At 44.3% G+C, this 21,009-nt stretch overlaps 1 protein-coding gene across 2 annotated transcripts in view; it reads left to right on the top strand.

Annotated features, from left to right (window-relative positions):
• crfa4 (cytokine receptor family, class I receptor 4) overlaps positions 1 to 17,922 on the top strand; it is a 40,364-nt gene extending 22,442 nt beyond the window's left edge. For both annotated transcript variants that reach the window (XM_030360002.1, XM_030360003.1), the window contains exons 3-10: positions 441 to 570; positions 1,228 to 1,397; positions 4,205 to 4,383; positions 7,039 to 7,192; positions 9,792 to 9,879; positions 12,369 to 12,438; positions 15,418 to 15,864; positions 16,668 to 17,922. In XM_030360002.1, the coding sequence (XP_030215862.1) occupies positions 441 to 570; positions 1,228 to 1,397; positions 4,205 to 4,383; positions 7,039 to 7,192; positions 9,792 to 9,879; positions 12,369 to 12,438; positions 15,418 to 15,864; positions 16,668 to 16,844 (1,415 nt within the window). In that variant the 3' untranslated portion in view covers positions 16,845 to 17,922. The remainder of the gene's footprint in view (positions 1 to 440; positions 571 to 1,227; positions 1,398 to 4,204; positions 4,384 to 7,038; positions 7,193 to 9,791; positions 9,880 to 12,368; positions 12,439 to 15,417; positions 15,865 to 16,667) is intronic.
• The last annotated feature ends 3,087 nt before the right edge of the window (positions 17,923 to 21,009 follow it).

Below are 21,009 nucleotides of genomic sequence, written 5' to 3' on the forward strand. Positions count from 1 at the left end.
TCTGTATGTCTGTCTCTCTGTGTGTGTGTCTCTCTCTCTCTCTCTCTCTCTCTCTCTCTCTCTCTCTCTCTCTCTCCCCCTCCCTCTCTCTCTCTCTCTCTCTCTCTCTCTCCCCCTCTCTCCCTCTCCCTCTCTCTCTCTCTCTCTCTCTCTCTCTCTCTCGCTCTCTCTCTCTCTCCCCCTCTCTCTCCCCCTCCCTCTCTCTCTCCCCCTCTCTCTCTCTCTCTCTCTCTCTCTCTCTCTCTCTCTCTCTCTCTCTCTCTCTCTCTCTCTCTCTCTCTCTCTCTCTCTCTCTCTCTCTCTCTCTCTCCCCCCCTCTCTCTCTCTCTCTCTCTCTCTCTCTCTCTCTCTCTCTCTCTCTCTCTCTCTCTCTCTCTCTCTCTCTGTATTTGTATTTCCAGATCCATTCATATTTTTAAATCCTATTCTTTCTTTCGTAGCCATGGCGACGACCCCTCTCATCTACCACTGCTGGTCGCCCAACATGGAGTTCTTCACCTGCTGGTGGAGACCGGTGGGGAACGTCTCGGCAGACGAGGACGTCCGCTACACCCTGAGCTACAGCAAGGAGTAAGAGAGAGAGAGAGAGAGAGAGAGAGAGAGAGAGAGAGAGAGAGAGAGAGAGAGAGAGAGAGAGAGAGAGAGAGAGAGAGAGACTGTCAGTCCAGGCTTTTCCGAACCTTTGAGCCTCCCTCTGAGCAGTGCCCTGTTTTATTGAGTCCTAGATAAACTCATTCCACCTGACGTTGGTTAAGCAAACTTGATCGATAATTATCTGTCATAACTCAGAAACACACACACATACACACACACACAAACCCTCTGCACACATAGCCAACAGTCTACACACAACCTACCACCTACACAACCCTCCATCTACACACACAGACACACTCTACCTAAAAACACACACACACACACACACACACACACACACACAAACACACACACACACACACACACACACACACACACACACACACACACACACACACACACACACATCTCTACATACACACCCTACACTCTACCTACACACACACACAACTCTCCATACACACACACACACACACACACACACACACACACACACACACACACACACACACACACACACACACACACACACACACACACACACACACACACACACACAGACACAGACACACACAACACACTACCTACCTAAAATCCCCTCAATGCAAATGTTGTCTCCTTCCTCCACAGCAAGGGGCCCGTCCACGAGTGTCCCGACTACGTGTCCGGCGGAGCCAACAGCTGCCACTTCGACAGCAGTCACACATCCATCTGGAAGATGTACTGCATGACGGTGACGGCCGCGTCCGCCCGCCGCAACGCCACCTCCACGCCGCACTGCGTCGACGTGGCCGACATCGGTGAGACGACGACAGAAAAACACTGTCACTAACATCTCCAACTCTGTCTCTCTGTCTGTGTGTGTCTGTCTATCGCTCTCTGTGTCTGTGCGTGTCTCTCTCTCTCTGTAGCTCTCTCGCTCACTCACACACAGAAACCCAGAGTCACACACACACACACCCACACCCACAAACACACACACACAAACCTAAACTAACACAAACCAGAGATGGTGACTCGAGTCAGAGGCTCGGACTAGAGCTTCAAGATTCGTCAAGTCATGCAATTATTGTTTTTTAAATCTAAGTTTAACCATGTATTTCTATTAGGGATGGGCAACAATCGTCGAATAGTCGAATAGTCTGAGTCACGTAGAATATCGAATAATGAAAGTGACTATCGTTATTAATTACACGGCTCTTCTCAATGCTGCGGAACGCTCCGTTCACTTGCATTGCCTTCAAAACGTCCAGCTTTTTTTTACCATTTTGATAATTCAATATTGCTAAGCATATAATGACCGCTGTCAAGGTAAGTGGATTTTTTGCAGTCTGTCGTATCACTCCGCAAGTAGTCCGGTAACTTATCAACCCCAGCGTCCTCGGTTGCTAAGCGACGTCAATGTCTTTGGCAGACTATTTCTCTGCTGATCAATATTACGAATGCTTGTAACGAATAAATTGTAAAAAGACACACTGTGTGAAGTTACTTTTTTCGTTTTGACAAGTAGCCGTGTAATAAGCGGGATAATGTATAGAACGTTGCCGGTCCTTATCGAAAATAAGCCTTATTTTCCCGATAATGGCCGGCGTTCTACATATTATCCCGAAACTAGAAAGGCAGACGTGTTCCATAGTTTCCTTATGCTAAAGATGTGTCTAGTTCAACGTCATGCAGGCTGCGTTCAGTAAAATAAATTAATAAATAGTTTTATCGGTTTTCGGCGCTTGTAGGCCTATCTGCCTAAGCCCACGTTGAAATAATTTGATGTCAGTGTTTCCCATACATAGGTCAATGTGTGGCGCAGCGCCAAAAAATTAACACCAAGCACCACAATTGATTCTGCTTTTCCTTTTCCTTTTTTTGAAACATAAATATCTTCCGTTCTTTCATCTCCGCATAGCACTCTTTCTCCCTGTCATTCTCGTTCACACACGCACACAGAGACAAGCATGCATACATGCCAATGGTGCGAGGGTGCACTACCACTTATTGGATAAACCCGCGTATCACTGATACACTGCACATGCACTGACAGCGGAGTCGCCCGCTCCTCCTCTCAACGTGCCTACAAAGGCAAACCCAAATGGGATATTTGCGATTAATGTGAAATGCGGTTCTAGTCTATATATATGACGATGTTAGACCCCCAGGCCGTTCTGCCGGCGATTTTAATTCGCTCTGTAGCAGAGGCTGAAGATTGGGAAGATCGGGAGGTCTCCCGGTGGGCCGGTCAACTTTGTAATGTATTTTGTGCACGTCTGACCCACCCACCCGCCAGATGGCCAGAGACTTGAGACTTGACTTGGACTCATGCCAAAGACTTGAGACTTGACTTGGACTCGAGCTCAAAGACTTGAGACTCGACTTTGACTTCCAACAAATGACTTGTGAACATCTCTGATACAAACACATACGCACAGTATAAACAACACACAGACAGACCTCCAGTAACACACACACACGGTATAACAAACACACACATAAACACCAGTAACACCCAGTAACATACACACACACGCACGCACGCATGCGCACATACACACATACACACTGACATGACGGACACACAGCTGTCACGTTCGACGCGCAGTGTTAGTGTGTCTGCGTGTCTACCCCCAAGCCATACATGGACTTCCTCTAATTAATGAGGCAGGCCAGAAGGCCATTAGGCTAGAGTGCTTGCTTTTAAAGAAAAGAGCAGGCTACCACAAGCCAGAGCTAGGGTGGGAGTTAGGGCTAGCAAAGGACGGGCAGGATCTGTGTGATCACCTGGAAGTGCGGTACAGCTGACGAGCATGAGATAGGTGGATAGGACTGAACTAATCAAGGATTACGGACTATATCATAGAGGAGGTTGTTACGTATTTTAGGAACACAAGCTGTATTTCCCTCACTTAACCAATAGGGGTAGGACCAAACATATAAGCCGTAAATACTACACATAGCCACAAGGGAAAGCAGGACATTACTGAAGGCTGCAATAGATACTTAAGCCACAGAGGGCAGTACCACAGACCAGGCGACGAAAACCGAGGATTACGTCACACCGGTTCCTCTCCAAGTCTTCCGGTCCTCCCTGAGTCCATAAGAAGCCTCCAGATCGTGGAGGCGGGTTAGAACTCTCTCGGCAGCGATTAGACATAGATGGGTTTATGCCTTTGATCAGCTAGGAGAATACTCGCACGTGCTTAGAATACATCTTCAATCTCTCTTTACTTCAGAGTATCAGTTTACCATACCGAAAATACTTTATACAAATAAAGTCTCTTTAAAGCTATTCCTTGGATTCGATCCCTTTCCTTGAAGAACTCTGCAATGTGGATGACCCTTTTCCCACCCTGGTTTTGTTTACGAGGAAAATAAACCATGCTCTCTGGACCTGCCCTCTGGTGTTTTGTGATTTTATCTTTTAATTTGGTAGATACTACAATAGATATATAGTTAGATATATTAAAACAAATGACAAACCAATTAACAAATAAATAAAATGACTAAATGAGTTCAAACAGGATTAAACGGCAGTTTACTGTCAGAAAGTGTAAATTAGCATGTCCGAGGCTAACCCAGGTGTAAACCCGTCGGCTGTTGTCCCCCCCCCCCCCAGTGCAGACGGAGGCCCCGGTGAACCTCTCCTATGCGCTACGGGACGCCGGGGGCGACGAGAGAGGCCACAGCGCCCTGCTAGCCTGGAGCTACCCGGTACCGGAGGACCTCCAGTACGGCTGGATCACGCTGGTGTACGAGCTGCAGTACCGCCGCGTCACAGAGCCTGGCGACTGGAAGGTAACGCCCGAACGCTCCCGGCGCAAGCTAGGTTACGAAGAATGTTGTCGATCTCAAAAAGTTTGCTAGGTTCGGAAGAATATTGTTTATCTCGAGGCGTTAGTTTATTCTTTGTTTACGTTATATTTCTGGTACTTAGCCACTTAATAATTTACAATTGACAATTTACTCTGTACTCTTTACACTTTACACTTTATATTGTTTATACCGTCCGTTATGTTTGGCCTGTTTGTTGTTGTCGGTTCTTTTTGTCTTGTCTTGTCCTCGTCCGCATTTAGTTTAGCATTTACTTTAGCATCTATTTTTGTTTCCTTTAGTACTTCATTTAATCTAGCTAGGTTCTGAAGTATATTGTACATCTCAAAGCGTTAGCGAGGTTCCAAAGTATATTGTATATCTCGAACAAGAGCGAGGTTCCAAAGTATATTGTATATCACGAGGTGTTGTCTAGGTTCTGAAGTATGTTGCATATCTCGAGAAGTTAGCTAGGTTCCGAAGTATATTGGTTTGCCAGGTTCTGAAGTATATTGTTTGGTTATAGGGATGTCCCGATACCATTTTTTCCCTACCGATACCATAGCTTAGGCTAGCTGCCGATACGATATCTATCCGATACTTTGTTTTACTCTTGAACAAATAATAATAATAAAAATATGCATGGAACCACTTTGCTCATGATTGCTAATAAGCCACCTTAAAACATCTCACTTAACAGTTGAATGGCTTCAATTAAGTGAAAATATTTGAACAGAGTTCAAAAGTTTAAATAGTGTAAACAATGTAAACATGCACACATTTAAAAAAAATGTAATGGTCGGAAACATAAAGCGAAGAGTTAAACAAATAGCTAAGCGCTTAAAGTTTGAATACATTTGAGATAATATATAGAATAGCTGAGCTGTTACAACTGATAGTTTGAAATTGTTGAATCGCAATGGTTGAAATGGTACCCATTTGTGATGGGAACACCCTTATATAAAAAGGGGCTAAAATCGCTGCATATCTATCCTGTGTTCAATTGAAAAAATTGTTGAAAGGATCATTTATGAGCAAATAGACGGGTATTTAGTAGAGCAGAACCTCTTATTTGACTTCCATTCAGGCTTTAGAAAAGCCCATTCCACTGATACCTGTCTGCTCTACCTTCAAAAGGAGTTTGACACAGTCCAGTATGATATCCTCTTGAACAAACTCAAAGCCATGGGATTTTCTGATACATCTCTCCAGTGGTTGAGGTCATACCTAGTTGGTAGAGAACAGGTGGTGGATGTGGAAGGGACCTTGTCCTCACCACTTAAATCAACATGTGGAGTTCCCCAGGGGAGTATTTTAGGTCCTCTCTTCTTTGTCTTATGTGTAAATGATATGCTGGCTGCCATAGATTGCATTCTGTTTTTATTTGCAAATGACTGCTATTCTAGTCTCTCATAAAGAGAAATCAGAGGTGGAGAGGCTGCTTAGCGTAGAACTCCTTAACCGTGCTTGGTTGACAGATAACAAGCTGTCTCTCCACCTTGGCAAAACAGAGTGAATTATTTTTGGGTCCAAAGACAAACTAAGGAAGTCTTTGCGGCTAAGGAATTATGGCCAAGGAAGTGGTCACTTACTTAGGCTGCATATTAGACAACAAATCATTACCGGCGTTTATGGCCCAAAGCGTCATCTCATAGGTGAGCCAAAGGAATAAGTTCCTGGCAAGAATATCCAGCCTCTTGGATAGTAACACCTTGAAAACCCTAGCTGATGTCCTTGTTCAATGTCATTTTGACTATGCCTGTACATCTTTGTACACTGGCACTACTGAAGGCCTCAAAGACAAGCTACAGATCTGTCAAAATATACTGATGGTCCTAAACTCCATCCAAGAACACATCTTCTTCCTGACCACTTCTCCAGTCTTAGGTGGCAGAGTGGAGGAGAGAGTTATTATTATTATTATATTTCCAAAATTAGTGACACAAACAATTACACTACCAGGGGAAGTTTCACTGATTTCAGTCTCTACCGATTTAAGAGCTGTATGGGAAGGTACTCTTTCCTATACTCGGCAGCTGTCTTGTGGAATGGCCTACCTTTAAACCATAAATTGTTGAGCTCCTCCTACTTTCATTTGAAATCTTCAATAGTTGCTATCACAACAGCTGTGAGCCGTTCTAGCCGAGGTAGGTGCGTGTGACGTGACGGCGAGTGACAGCGCCTGTCCTCAGCAACAGCCGAGGAGAGCCGTGCAACAGCCAGGCCCAGGCTGTTACACTTTATTCTCCTTTAAGGTCTAAATACAGCCACACTGCTGACATGGTTTACCAACAGGTAGCTATCATGCGCATGCGCCTAATTGACGAGTAACTGGTTATCACATGACACGCTGCACAAATCATATTTCTTAATCCCCTCCAATATCCGATCCAGCGTAATGGGCCACGGACCGATACCGATGCCGTGGATCGGATCTGTACATCCCTGGTTAGTTCGTTTTGCTAGGATCCGAGATACATTGGTTCGCTAGGTTCCGATATAGATTGGTTAGTTAGGTTCCGAAGTATATTAGTCAGCTAAGTTCCGAAGCATGTTTTATATCTCACATTATTAGCTAGGTTTCGCTGTAGGATAAAATGTATTTATTCAACAGCGATTCTCCCCCCCCCGCCCCCCCAGGTGAAGCCCCCCCAGAGGGAGTCCCAGCTGGAGCTCATGGGTCTCCCGGTGGGGGGGTACCTTGTCCGGGTTCGCTGTCGCTCCCACAACTACGGCCTCTGGAGCGAGTGGAGCTCGCCGCTACAGATGACCATCCCCGCCCGTCCGCTGGCAGGTAAACAAGGCTTAGTAGCTAAAATGCACTAAAATGCACTAGTAGTGTCTGCTAAAATGCACTCAATGTAAATGTAGCTAACATTGGTTGGCTCACAAGTAGCAAACATTGGTTGGCTAACTAGCTGACAAAGGTTTGCTAATCACCTAACATTGGCAAACTAGCAAGCAACGCTTGGCTATCTAGCTAACATGGGTTGGCTAACTAGCTACTAGTGTTTGGCTAAGTACCTCATATCGATTACCTAACTAGCTAAAATCGGTTTGCTAACTAGCTAATCGCCTTTAGCTAACTAGCAAACATCGGTTGGCTTACTAGATGACATCGTTTGGCTAACTAGCTAACATTGTTTAGCTAACTAGCTATTATCAGTTGGCTTAATAGCTAGTATCGGTTGGCTAACTAGCCAACATCGGTTGGCTAACAAGTTAACATCGGTCTGATAACGTAGTTCGGCTAACTAGCTAACATTGTTTGGTTAACTAGCTCACAGCGTTTGGCTATCTAGCTAACATCGGTTGGCTCACTATCTAACAAGGCTTGGCTAACTAGCTAATATCGGTTTGCTCACTAGCCAACATCGATTGGCTAACTAGCTAATATCAGTTGGCTAACTAACTAATATCGGTTGGCTAACTAGTTGACGTCGGAAATAATAAGTTAGTGGACTAATGAGGCAAAATCGAGCGCCGAAAGATGTGGGGGTGGGCTGTTGTGTGTTCTATAGATCGGACCAGAACGCACTCCGACTGTGCGGGAGCGTGTCTATGTTCCCCGGGTCCTATGTTCCCCGGGTCCTATGTTCCCCGGGTCCTATGTTCCCCTCTTTGTATAAGACTGGGGAACATAGGACCCTTAATTAAAAAAAGGGTCCTATGTTCCCCGCTTTTCCCAAAAAGGGTCCTATGTTCCCCGATATGTATGTGACCGGGGAACATAGGACCCTTTTTCAAAAGAAGGGTTCCATGTTCACTGGTCTGTTAATTTTTCCATCATTACTGCCAAATTCCAGCCGAGGTAACTACCATGGCATGTCTTTACCTTTTGTGGAAGAGGGAGAGACGTCGGAGAACCTGACGCAGTCTATTCATACGCCGGTAAACAAACCCCGAGAAGCCCAATCCCTACGAGAGCTCCCCGCGCTACGGCCATCCGGAGGCGCACAGAGCTTTTGGCCGTGATATTATTATACAATTATATTATATTATATACTATTATATAAAGAGCTCCGGGAGTCGCAAACGGCAACAATCACTTTGTCCTCCATGATGCAGTTCAACCCGGACTGCACTGCACTGAGTTGGCCGGTTGAACGCTGATTGGCTGTTACGTTACACATGTCACTCAGTGGCCACGCTGTTGAACGCCGATTGGCTGTCATCACGCGAATGTCGCGTCAAAGTTTAAATATTTTTATAGATTGATAGATTGCGGGGCATATAGGACCCATTTCCCAGAAAAGGGTCCTATGTTCCCCGCTCTTCCCAAAGAGGGTCCTATGCTCTCCGGTATGTATGGCTACAGGGGAACATAGGACCCTTTTTGGGAAAAATGGGGAACATAGGACCTTTTTTTTAAAAAAGGGTCCTATGTTCCCCGAGCTGGGAACATAGGACCCGGGGAACATAGGACCCGGGGAACATAGGGATGACCCCGACTGTGCTTCCCAGATTCAACCAAATTCGTTTTTTGCCAATTCCAAATTATCGTTAGGTTCACCGTTCGTTCAGATCCAGACAAACTCGGTGGTCTGGTCTAGAATGAAACAACACCGGTCCAGAACAAGAAGTCCAATCATAGGGGGGGGGGGGGGGGGCATCGGCAAAAAGTTTTTGTGTCCCTCCCCTTTGGTCATGCGTAATGTCTCTGTTGCCACGGAAACGAGAAACAAGTGTTTTGTATTTTCTTTTTCTTCCCTTTTCACACAATGTTTTTTGTGCCCTTTGTTGATCATTGTTCAGCCGTATCATCAAGGTTACGCCTTTTCAGGCATTGTAAAGAAATCGACTTTGGTGGTGAGGCAGAATGACGCAGAGGTTTACGATTGGAGCGAGGGGTTAGCGTCGGGGGGGGGGGGGGGGGGGACTTAGATTGCAGTGTACGCTCCTGTTCAATGTGCTTAACCTATGACCCCGACACACACACACACACACACATGCACACATTCACAAACAAGCAATAACAATTACACTAACACAAACATAAAACACATACATTAACATACACACACACCCTATCACACACACATTAACAAACAAACACAATCACACACATTAAATAACACATATACACACACACACCACACACTAAAAAACACACAATCCCACCGACACATTCCCACTAAAACACACGCACGCACACGCTAAAACGCACACAAACACACACACACTAAAACACAAAAACACACACACACACACAAGCACAAACACACAACACACACACAATCACAAACAAACACACTTATACACACACAAACGTACACACACACACACACACACACACAAACACAGGCGCGAAAAATTGTCGCGAATATCACTCGTAGAGTGATGAAAGTGTGGATGGGTAACAGTGATTGGTCACCCCCCTCGTCCAATCACAGGCAAGATGCTAGTGCTGATCCTGGTGGGGGGGCTGGGCGTCGCCACCCTGCTCATCATCTGCTGCGGAGTCGTCCCCCAGGGCAAGAGGTCAGGGGTCACCGCTGTGTGTGTGTGTGTGTGCGGGGGTGTAAGAGTGCGTGTGTGTGTGTGTGTGTGTGTGTGTGTGTGTGTGTTTGTGTGTTTGGATGTGGAAATGGGGGGGGATTTGTGTGTGTGTGTGTGTGTGTGTGTGTGTGTGTGTGTGTGTGTGTGTGTGTGTGTGTGTGTGTGTGTGTGTGTGTGTGTGTGTATGTGTGTGTCAGGGATGGAAATTAACACCCGCCGGTGAATTGTGTCACTTCACCCACCACTGTGTCGGGTAATACTTTCCAGTCCGGTCCGATCAAATTTGCATATTTAATACATTCGTCATACGGCGCTGCATAGTTCCACAACCATTACTGTCAACATCCGGCCCCCTTCTTCTTCTACGCCTCTTTTGCTGAACTGCGACTGTCAACACCCGGGATAATATACCGGTAACAGGGCTCTCAAGTCTCACGCATTGAGCGTGAGACACACGCAATTCAGCCCATGCACACGCTCACACGCCACATTTCTCACGCAGAGAAATTACCAGGATAGCGCCCACTAATTTGGGCCGCTATTTAGCAGTGTTACAGGTAGGAATCAAATGGGTTTCCCGTAGGTCGGGTAACCAGACATCCTATTTTGCCCGGACATGCCCTCTTTTTGAGACACTTGTGTGGCGAAAAATGTGTGGCGGATTTCAAAATCGTCCGGGATTTTATTAAAGCCTCATAGTGTATGTTCACATTGAATTTGCGTTGCGTTTCTCTGGGTCGTTCACTAGTTGGGCTACGCCCTCCCCTACTCAGTTTTGTTTGCTTTACATTGGTGGAAGTGAGTAGGGGGAGTGGTTAAGTAGAGCCCTCAGATTAGACGGTTTGGCTTACTCAGTTACCCTCGTGTTTTGTACTTATTTTTTTACCATTATTGTTTTATAGGGACAAACATTTATCAAATTTTCCCTACAGGGGATCGATAAAGTTCTATCTATTGAACAGAAAGAAACACTTGGTCATACTTTACACACTTTACCACAGCATTGGCCTGCTGAATGCCACAGATATATTTTCAGCATTGGACTGAATGCCACATAAATATATTATTATGTTTTTGCATGTTTGCAACGTTTAAAAGTTCAGGGTATAATGCTCAAGTATATGCCTCTACTTGTATTGCTTAGGCCAATAGCCTTTTGAGGCAGTGTTTTTTTCTGAATATTATTGTTAAGGGCCAATAATGCTTATCATTATATGTTAGTTACCATGTCTGTGGACACATTTGTATGCAGTCACATGTAAATATAAAAAAACAAATGTTCCTATTGAATTATGATGGTGTAGCCATGCATGTTGTTTTATTGTTAATATATCAATTTGTTTTTTATCGAAAATACTTTGTATAGATGAATTATCCCCAAACTTGTCATCGTAACACCTTTGGAATAAACATGACTTAATATGGCAGATACCTGTGTATTGTTTATCATATGTGGGAGGAGTGTAACATTTTCAACTCAGTTCCTTGGTAGCACCTACTTACAGTAAAAATCTATTCTGATGGAGAAAATTACGTGTATGAAAAACACTTTTCTTATCTAATGTTACTATGATATTGTTTAAAATGTACGCATATCTTAAAAAAAAATATAGCGTATAAAGTGGCTGGTAAAAAAGATGAGTGGCTGGTACATTTTTAAATCTACCTGCCACAGTGGCTGGTGGGCAAAAAAGTTAATTTCCATCTCTGGTGTGTGTGTACGGGGATGGGTGGTTAGGTCGGGTGTGGTGTGGGGGGGGGTTGTGGGTTTGTGTGCGTGTTCGATGTTATGCTATGTGTGTTTGCACTCTTGCATGTGTGTGTATGTTAGATTGTGTATGTGTGTGTATGTGTGTGTGTGTGTGTGTGTGTGTGTGTGTGTGTGTGTATGTGTGTGTGTGTGTGTGTGTGTGTGTGTGTGTGTGTGTGTGTGTGTGTGTGTGTGTGTGCGTGTGTGTGTGTGTGTGTGTTGGGGGGGGGGGGGTTTTGTGGGTGTTTATGTGTGTTTGTGTTTTTGTTTGCCCACATATGTATCTGCATTTGCGTGTGCTAGTGTGTGTGTGTGTCTGTTTGAGTGTTATTGTGTGTGTATGATTGTGTTTTTGTGTGAGTGTTTGTAGGTGAGAGTGTGTATGTAAGTGTTTTATTGTGTGATTGTATGCCCATATATTTGTGTCTGAATTTATCTGTGTGCGTGAATTTCGTAGCAGTGTCTGTGAGTGTGTGATTTTGCATCTTGTGTATGTGTGTCTTAGTACGTGTCATTTTTTGTGTTAGTGTGTGTGTTTGTGTGTAAGTGTTTGTGATTATGCTTTGTGTGTGTATGTGTTAATGTGTGTGTGTGATTGTGTGTCTTGTGTGTGTGTGATGTGTATCTTGTGTGTGTCTGTTTGTTTTAGTGTCTGTGTAAGTAATGTGATTGTGCGTCTTGTGATGGTGTGTCTCCCCCTTACCTCTCGATCGAATTTCAGGATCAAAGCCCATTTCTTGCCGCCAATTCCTAAGCCTCGGATTGGAGGAATCGACCCACTGCTTCTGAAGGTATGAGCACACACACACACACACACACACACACACAAACAAACACTCGCACAAAAACGACACACAAACTAGTACACTATCTCTTGTGTACTTTACTTTTTAACTCACTGCTGTCAGAATTTTTCGCTTCGACCGGACCCGAGCGTCCCTGGAGTTGTGTGACATGTTGTTCGTTCGATTGCATTTGGAGGGGGGTTAGAAAGGTGGTAAGGAGCCGGTGAACACACCCTAATGGCCCGTTTTCACTGGAGGCTGCGGTTCGGTCCCGTTTTTCCAGCCTAACGTGATTAAAAGTAGCCAAATCGGGCTGAAAATGTGCCCAATCTGGCAACACGGACGGCTTATCTTAACAGCCAAGATGATTCCGAGGGATGTTTTGTTTTTAGAAGAAAACTATCCACACAGATAGGTTGGGAATGGTCTACGTTCAAAATGAAAGATCATTACAGGCTCTTTAATTTAAGCCATAAAAAACCTTTGGCACTTAAATGCAATTATGTGGCACTTTATTATTTGTATTAAAAATTGATTTTTTTGTTTTAAATATCCGGAAGAGCAAAGAAATAAAATGATGAAATTATAATTAAGTTGATGTGAGTTGATGTGATTGTAAGAGGTTGTGTTAAATGGGCATATGATATCATCTCATATCGATCACATGCCCCTGAATCGAAATCGTATCACGGCAGACTTTTGATATCGGCAAATATCGTATCGTTTTCCAATGAATCGATATAATATCGTATCGTGATGAAACCAGAGATTTACACCCCTAGCTATCGCCATCTGCATTAATCCACCCCCCTACCATAAGGGTACGTTCGACGGTGGAAACCCGAGCCGTAACTGAGCTGCGCCGAACCGCACCTTCACTACTCCACCAAGCCGCACAGAACTGACCCGCTCTTTAAAAAGGTTTTATAAGGTCTCACAATGTATGCTTGGAACAACTTTAAATTAAGTAAGACTTCAAATTGATTTATTTTGATTCCTTCGGCTAATTACTAAAGGACAGAGAATAAGGAAGCATTGGAAATGGTCCCTGTGTCTAATTAATTCACTATGAAATCCCCAAATCTGTCTTTAAATTGTTTAAATCATCCATTTTTGTTTGTACGAAACTAAATGTATTTGTTTGTTTTATCCTGCATTCTTGGTAAGGATCTCTCTTGAAAAAGAGATAAAGAAAATCTCAATGAGACTTTTACCTGGTTAAATAAATGTTTGATAAAAAATGGTGTAAATATTGTGCGTTTCTTGCTCGTAAAATACCAAAATGTTTTTGTTTGTTTTATGCTGCCCTCTTGGCTTCATCACTTTTAAAAAAGAGATTTAAAATCTCAATGAGGGATTGATGAAGGTTTTCATAAAATAATAAATAAATAAAGGTTAAAAAAAATAAAATGGAGAGATGGTAACTTAAAATAGGCTTACACTAATATTGTGGGTCCTCAGTTCAGCTGACCTACAGTCAGTACGAGAGGACATTAAAGTGACTGCTATATATTGAGAGTCCTCTCTTAAACTGAATGTAGGTCAGCTAGAGAGAGGACAGGTGAGGCTGGCCTCAGCAGCATCACCTCGTCTGAGTCTGATTGGACTGTGGGGCTTGGGGAGGCTAAACACATTGAGTGTACTCTGTGCAAAAACGGGGAGTATGCCAAAACGCAGTGCACTGGAAGTACCTCGGTGGCGCGCTCAAAATGATCTAAAACTTGAGTGTGGACCGATGGACACTTTCCACCCTCAACGGCCGCCATCTTGTCTACTTAGCGGAGGGGGCAGGAATTGGAGAACGACGCGCTCTACAAATGTAAGTAAAAGTAAAATGACACATATTTGTATTGTTTTTCAGTACAGTAGAATTAGAATGATGGGCGAATTATGTGCTGTGTCTGAAATTGCGCACTAACGTAAGTGCATTTACATTGAATGCACTTCAGTATCCCTACAGTACACTAACTTATAGACGCAGTGCTTTCATTTCTACAGTGCACTGTCAAAACAGGTTCAAACCTACTGGAAATGAGTTTGCAGTTTGACTGTTCTTCTTCTGTGGTATTTTTTTCTGCTTGATCATTTCCATAATTCGCCCATCATTTTAATACTGTACTGAAAAACAAACAAAGTATGTGTAATTTTCCTTACATTTGTAGAGCGTGTCGGTCTCAAACATTAGAATGTCCTCCATTTTCAGTTTAGAAATTCCTGCCCCCTCCGCTACGTAGACAAGATGGCGGCCGTTGAGGGTGGAAAGTGTCCATCGGTCCGCACTCAAGTTTTAGATCGTTTTGAGTGAGCCGCCGAGGTTCTGCCAGTGCACTGCGTTTTGGCACACTCTCAGTTTTTACGCATGGGGACTCAAAAATAGAATAGAAGTGCGTGATTTCAGACACAGCAAGAGTCTGTGGTCTGAGTTTGATTGGTCTCTGGGGCGGGGGGAGGCTGCACACCTGTTGCAGCAATCAGTGTTCAGCACACCACTCACCTAGTTGAGTGTAGGGAGGTCTCTCTTTCTCTGGTCTCTCTCTGGTCTCTCTCTCTCTCTCTCTCTCTCTCTCTCTCTCTCTCTCTCTCTCTCTCTCTCTTGTCTGTCTCTCTCTCTCGCTCTCCCTGTCACTCTCTTCCTGTCGCTCACGCTCTCTCTCGCTCTCCCTGTCTCTCTCTTCCTTTATCTCTCTCTCACCCTCTCTTGTCAAGTCTCTCTCTCCCTGTATCTCTCTCTTTGTCTGGTCTCTCTGGTCTGTCTCTCTCTCTCTCTCTCTCGACAAAAGAGAAACATTTACCTCATATCGTGGCGTCTGGACGAGAGAGAGAGAGAGAGAGAGAGAGAGAGAGAGAGAGAGAGAGAGAGAGAGGAAAAAGAGAGAGAATGACCGAGAGAGAGAGAGAGAGAGAGTAAGCAAAAGAGATTTCCAATGTTAACTTTCCGACATCTGCATCTCGGCATACATAACTCCTCCCCTTTCCGTCCCCCAGAGGGGGCGTCTGGACGAGATCGACCAGCACTTCCGCACCTTCCACAGCTACAGCCACACCGTCCTCAGCGAGGAGGTGTGGAACTACGTCAGCACGGAGGCCTCGCACACCTGCGCCCTCTGGCCCGTCGAGCCGCCGCCCATCAGTCAATGGGAGAAGCCGGCCCCGCCCCCATCACTCGGGGACCCACCCACAGCCCCCCTCGACGCGACGATCACGACCACGGCGATGGCGCCGTCGTCGTACTGCGGCCTCCCGCCCGCCCAGGCGCCGTACATGCAGCCTGTGGGGGCCGGCCAGTGGGAGTGGCCTACGGTGGTGGCCGCGCCCCCCCCGGCGACAGCGGACTACAGCCTGCTGGCCACACAGCCCGTCAGCCCCCAGCCCCCCGATGTGGTGCAGTTCCCCCAGCCCATCCATCCCCTGCCGCCGCAGGCCCCGCCCACCGTGAGTGTCAAACCCCCAGGGACGCACGCGAGGGAGTCAGCGGAGAAAATGCCATGATGCAAGGGTCCCGATAAAGGGGGAGGGGACAGTCTATAAAGGTTATGGTTGCGCTTATGGTTGGACGTCGACGCAACACAAGGGCGATAGGGACCTCTTAGATCCTCGCGGACCCTCTTTGCGTCCATCGCAAGGGCCTGACGTGCGCCTCCCAAAAGTTGGAACCTTCCGTCGAGGCGATGCAGCAGCACGGGCTCTGATTGGTCCGCTCACTAAAGCCCGACGCAGAACCAAAACAGGTTCACGACTGGGTCCAAGCGGCTGCGTGTGCATTGCGTTGCGTCGACTCGGAACCAATAACTGAGCCCCTGAGTCTCTTAATTTATGGGCATTTTCCTCGCATTTTCTCGCATTTTCTTGCCATTTCCAGAATGTCCAATGTCTCATGTAAGACAAGAGAATAACAAGTAAACTGTTATGTGTATTTGTTTTTAAGCCTTCATAAGGTGGAGGGAATTTTAGCTAAATGTTCACAATTGAGAGATTTTCCTGGCATTCTTGGTTTGTCCAATAAGCCATATCAGCCATGTGTGTAGCTATGAAGCTAACAATATTGATTATACTAGGAGGCTAACGATATCGATTAAGTTATGAAGATAACAATGTAAATTACGCTATGAGGCTAACAATATCAATAGGAGGCTTACGATATCGATAATGCTATGAGGCTAATGATATAGATTATGCTAGGAGGCTAACGATACTGAAACACATTGAATAACCCCTTTAACCCCTCCGCCACCCAGGACTTCTACACCTGCGCTCAGCTCCTGGGACCCGGCGGGGAGGTGAACCTGGTCCCCTGCCTGACCCCCACGCCACAGCCGCGGGCCCCCGGACGCGAGGAAGCGGGTGAGGAGCTGAAGAAGAGGTCCCCCCCGGACCTCCGGGCCGAGACTGGTGTGTCGGCCGGTCTTAACTGAAACGGCAGCGTTGGCTAAAGGCGTCAGCGAGCGTGGTGGTTTGGACCGGGGAGAATGTCAGTAAAGGTCGGAAACAATGCCTGAACAATTTATTTCGCACTTTGTGTCTTACTGGCTAATTGGACACCAGAATTGGTCTGTTTTCGGATCGTTTGTCGTTCACTTTTTTCGGGATTCTCTACGGACTTCAGGTCCGCACGACTGTAGAGTCTTCACTTCAGGAAGCAAAAACAACGGAAAACCCTCATTCAGCAAAAATCGGACGAATGCATAATTTACGAACGTCGGGACTCGGTGGACCTGAAGTCGATCGAACTTCCTTCTTGTCTCTACTCAAAGGAACAGGAACTTCAGGAATCATTTGAATCTCACACGATGGGGGGATATATTTAGCAGCGTTTTCCGGCGTTTTAACAGAAACTTTTCATTCGGTTTGACGACGGAACTTCGGGTCTTCAAAATCGTACAGCGATGTCGAATGGTGCGTTCATGTCAAGCGGTGTTCACCCTGTCGCACTTTGTATGTTTTAAACGTCTGTGTGTCGACTGCCTGTGGTGAGCGTTTATTTCATGTTTGTTAGCTTGTTAGCCGTATGCTAACGTTTTGACTGTCGATCACATAGCTACACATTCACGGTTGCTAAGTATTTCGATTATGCTATGAGGATAACGATATCGATTATGCTATGAGGCTAACAATATCGATTATGCTAGAAGGCTAACGATATCTGTTATTATATGAGGAACGATAATGAATGACACTCAGGAATATGTAGTTTAAGATTAAAGCACATTTTGTCTATACACACATTATGAAATCAGGGCACAACGCAAAGGGTTACGCTTCAGTAAGCACGTGCTGAAAGGTTCGAGTGAGGTGAAACATCAGTGCTGGAACCGTAGGATAGAAGGAAAATGCAGAGTTTGAAAGCACTTATTAACTTGATACCACAGAAGAAGTCCTCACGTTAGATTATCTCTCCCCGAAACTAAGATTGTGCGAGAAGATCCAGCCATTTTGTCGGCCGTTTTGTGTTTCTTGCACATTAAAGTGTTATACAATAACGTTCAAAAGTCACCCAGACAATTTCATGTTTTTTCCTTGAAAAATCACAATTTTATTCAACAGTTTTCAGCTGTGTTAAAATAATTGCACACAGGTTTTTTAATCATCAATTAGCCTTTTAACACGATTAAACAATGTACCATTAGAACACAGAAGTGATGGCGGCTGGAATTTGGCCTCTGTATACCTGCAGAGGCCTCTGTATACCTGCAGTTTCGAGCTAGAATAGCCATTTACCACATAAACAATGTCTAGACTGTATTTCTGATCAATTTAATGTAATCTTCATTGAAAAAAACAGGGATTTTCTTTAAAAAAATAAGGACATTTTGAAGTGACCTCAAACTTTTGAACAGTGAACAACAGCTATCTGGAAATGAATTATTTTGGCCGCAAAAACGAAAGAATAAATCTATTACCATAATATGAAGAGATGTAGATATCCTGAGAGATCTGTGTTTTTAGACTCTCCCTCAGACACAATTTTGTTGCCTTATTTTTACGAAGTATATGTACAGTATACATATATTTAACCCCCCCCCCTACCCCCACCCCCCCCCCCCCCCCCCCACGAACACATGAGTTTCCTCTCACACCTTCAGCGATGACTTCTTTTACTTTTCAGGAAAAATATATATATTCAAAGTTATAGATTCATATATTTAATGTTTTTTTAACTGTTACTGACTGGAGATTAGTAAGAGTTCAAATTTATTTTTCTTTTGCAATTCAATACTTAAATAAAGATTTCATAAAGATGTTATAATATCAATTCATCTCAACGCCTGGCCGAAAGAAAAGAGAAGTTTTTATGTTGAATGCTTCCAGTATTGTGTTGGTCATACTATAGAATGATTAATTGCTTGTTTTGTGAATAAAAAAGAACATAAAGGAACTTTAAAAAGAAAAATCTCATACTGAATCGCAGTATTGGTCGAAATAATCTCAATTAGATTATTTCCCCAAATCGTTCAGCCCCAATATAAAGTACAATTCTGTCACCTCTAAGTTTTGCTGTCGTTGTTTCTTCGTTGACTGCTTTGTTCCTCTGTGGCGTTCATCCTAAGGAAATCGTAAATGACCGTGGTATCTGTAAACGTTTAAATGTGCGCGTTGTCAGTGGGCAGTTGCGGTCCGAAGAAAGGATTGCAATATCAAAATTGTAACTGTGTGAGCTCAGAAGATGTGGGGTATAAAACGATATGTAATAAAAAATTATGGTATTTTCAATGGTAGTCAGGTTGTTTCAAAAATCGGACACACCAAACCATGTTCAAATGTTTTTCGGTTTGTCCATTTTATTTTTGTCAATGTAGAGAGAGAGAGAGAGAGAGAGAGAGAGAGAGAGAGAGAGAGAGAGAGAGAGAGAGAGAGAGAGAGAGAGAGAGAGAGAGAGAGAGAGAGAGAGAGACACACACACACACACACACACACACACACACACACACACACACACACACACACACACACACACACACACACACACACACACACACACACACACACACACACACACACACACAGAGAGAGACAGATGGCTGTGTCCCAATTCATAGGACTCATCCTTCGTAGACCGCGTCCTTCGAAGGATGCGGCCTTCGTAGACCGCGAAGGACACTCCGAAGGCCGAAGAAATGGGACGGTCTAGCCTACGGAGCATTTCCGGTTTACGTAACAAACCGTTACCACCCTTCATCTTGCGTGACCACGCGCTGCTCCTGTCACCTAGCAACCCTTAGTAAACAGAAGTTAAACCGGACAGCGCGAAAAAAAGAACAAAGAAACCAACAAATTATTATTAATCATTATGTTTTTGTATATAGTAGTTTTATAATAATTGTTGTAAATAGTCACAAGAAGGTTTTTTGTTGTAAATAGTTTTATTGTTGAATATATGTTTTATAAGTTATATACGAATACATTAGTCAATACATAAAAAGTTAGTTAGGGTTTTAATAAATAGTTAATCAAAAATGTTAGTTAAATAAATAAATAAGTTAGTTTCAATAAATATGTAAAAAATAATAAACAATGAGTTAAATATAAAAGAACGTACGGTAAGTTATTTGTCCACCAAACGCTCCAAAATTGAGAAAAAACTATCCATTCTTTCCCTGCTCTCCTGGGCTCTTCTCTCCTCTGCCTCCCTTTGTAGCCTCATGTCCTCTTTATTAACTGGAACATTTACATTTTACATTTACATTTAGGGCATTTAGCAGACGCTTTTATCCAAAGCGACTTACAACAACTTACAAGTACATTTGTCATAAGAAGTGCATCAATATATCGCTGTCGGTACAGAAAGGATGTTCATAGAACCAAGTGCAAGTACCACAATCTCTAGGCTAATCAATTCCCCGTGTTACAGCCATGATAGCAGCTACTGCAGTTGCTACACAGTTAAGTACTATAATACAATACAATACAACACAGTATACAATGGTGGCCAGAAGGGGGAGGGTGGCTATGCAGAGTCGAGGTGGACTCTGAACAGGTGAGTCTTGAGTCCTTTTCGGAAGATAGTGAGCGACTCTGGAACATGTCTTCCTCTCTGTCCCTCTTTCTGGACCTTGGCCCTCGCTGTCTTTCCTCCTCCTGATCCTTGTCCTCCACCTCCTGATCCACCACTGCTGTACTTGTCCCTGGTGTGTTCTCAGGGATGGAGGCAATTAGGACAGGGGGGTTGGTGGAATGCCTCTGTCCCAATACCTCATCCATGGGGACAAACCAGGGCTAAGTGGCAGCAGTGGGTTTCCCACCTACCCCCTCTCCTGACCCTGGATACTTGCAATCCTAAGGCAGAGGAAATCAATCATGGCAGTTAACAACAACAGCAGTATCAAAACAAATTTCCGCAAAAGTGTTTATTAACTTGCATGGTTAAAACAAATAATGTATATTTAAAATGACATGTACATACTTTATATTTTTTTCTTTGCCTGCCGGGGAGTCACCTTCCCCTGCAGGGCTATTTTCTCCAGAATTGTCCAAAACACAGACATTATTAATCAGAGAAAACAAGAGATATATTTATCAATCATGTTAATAGCCCATGTTAACAATAGGCCATTTATAATATATATATTTGACCATCTTGTA

Source organism: Gadus morhua, chromosome 7, assembly GCF_902167405.1.
Source record: "Gadus morhua chromosome 7, gadMor3.0, whole genome shotgun sequence".
Classification (NCBI taxonomy): Eukaryota; Metazoa; Chordata; class Actinopteri; order Gadiformes; family Gadidae; genus Gadus; species Gadus morhua.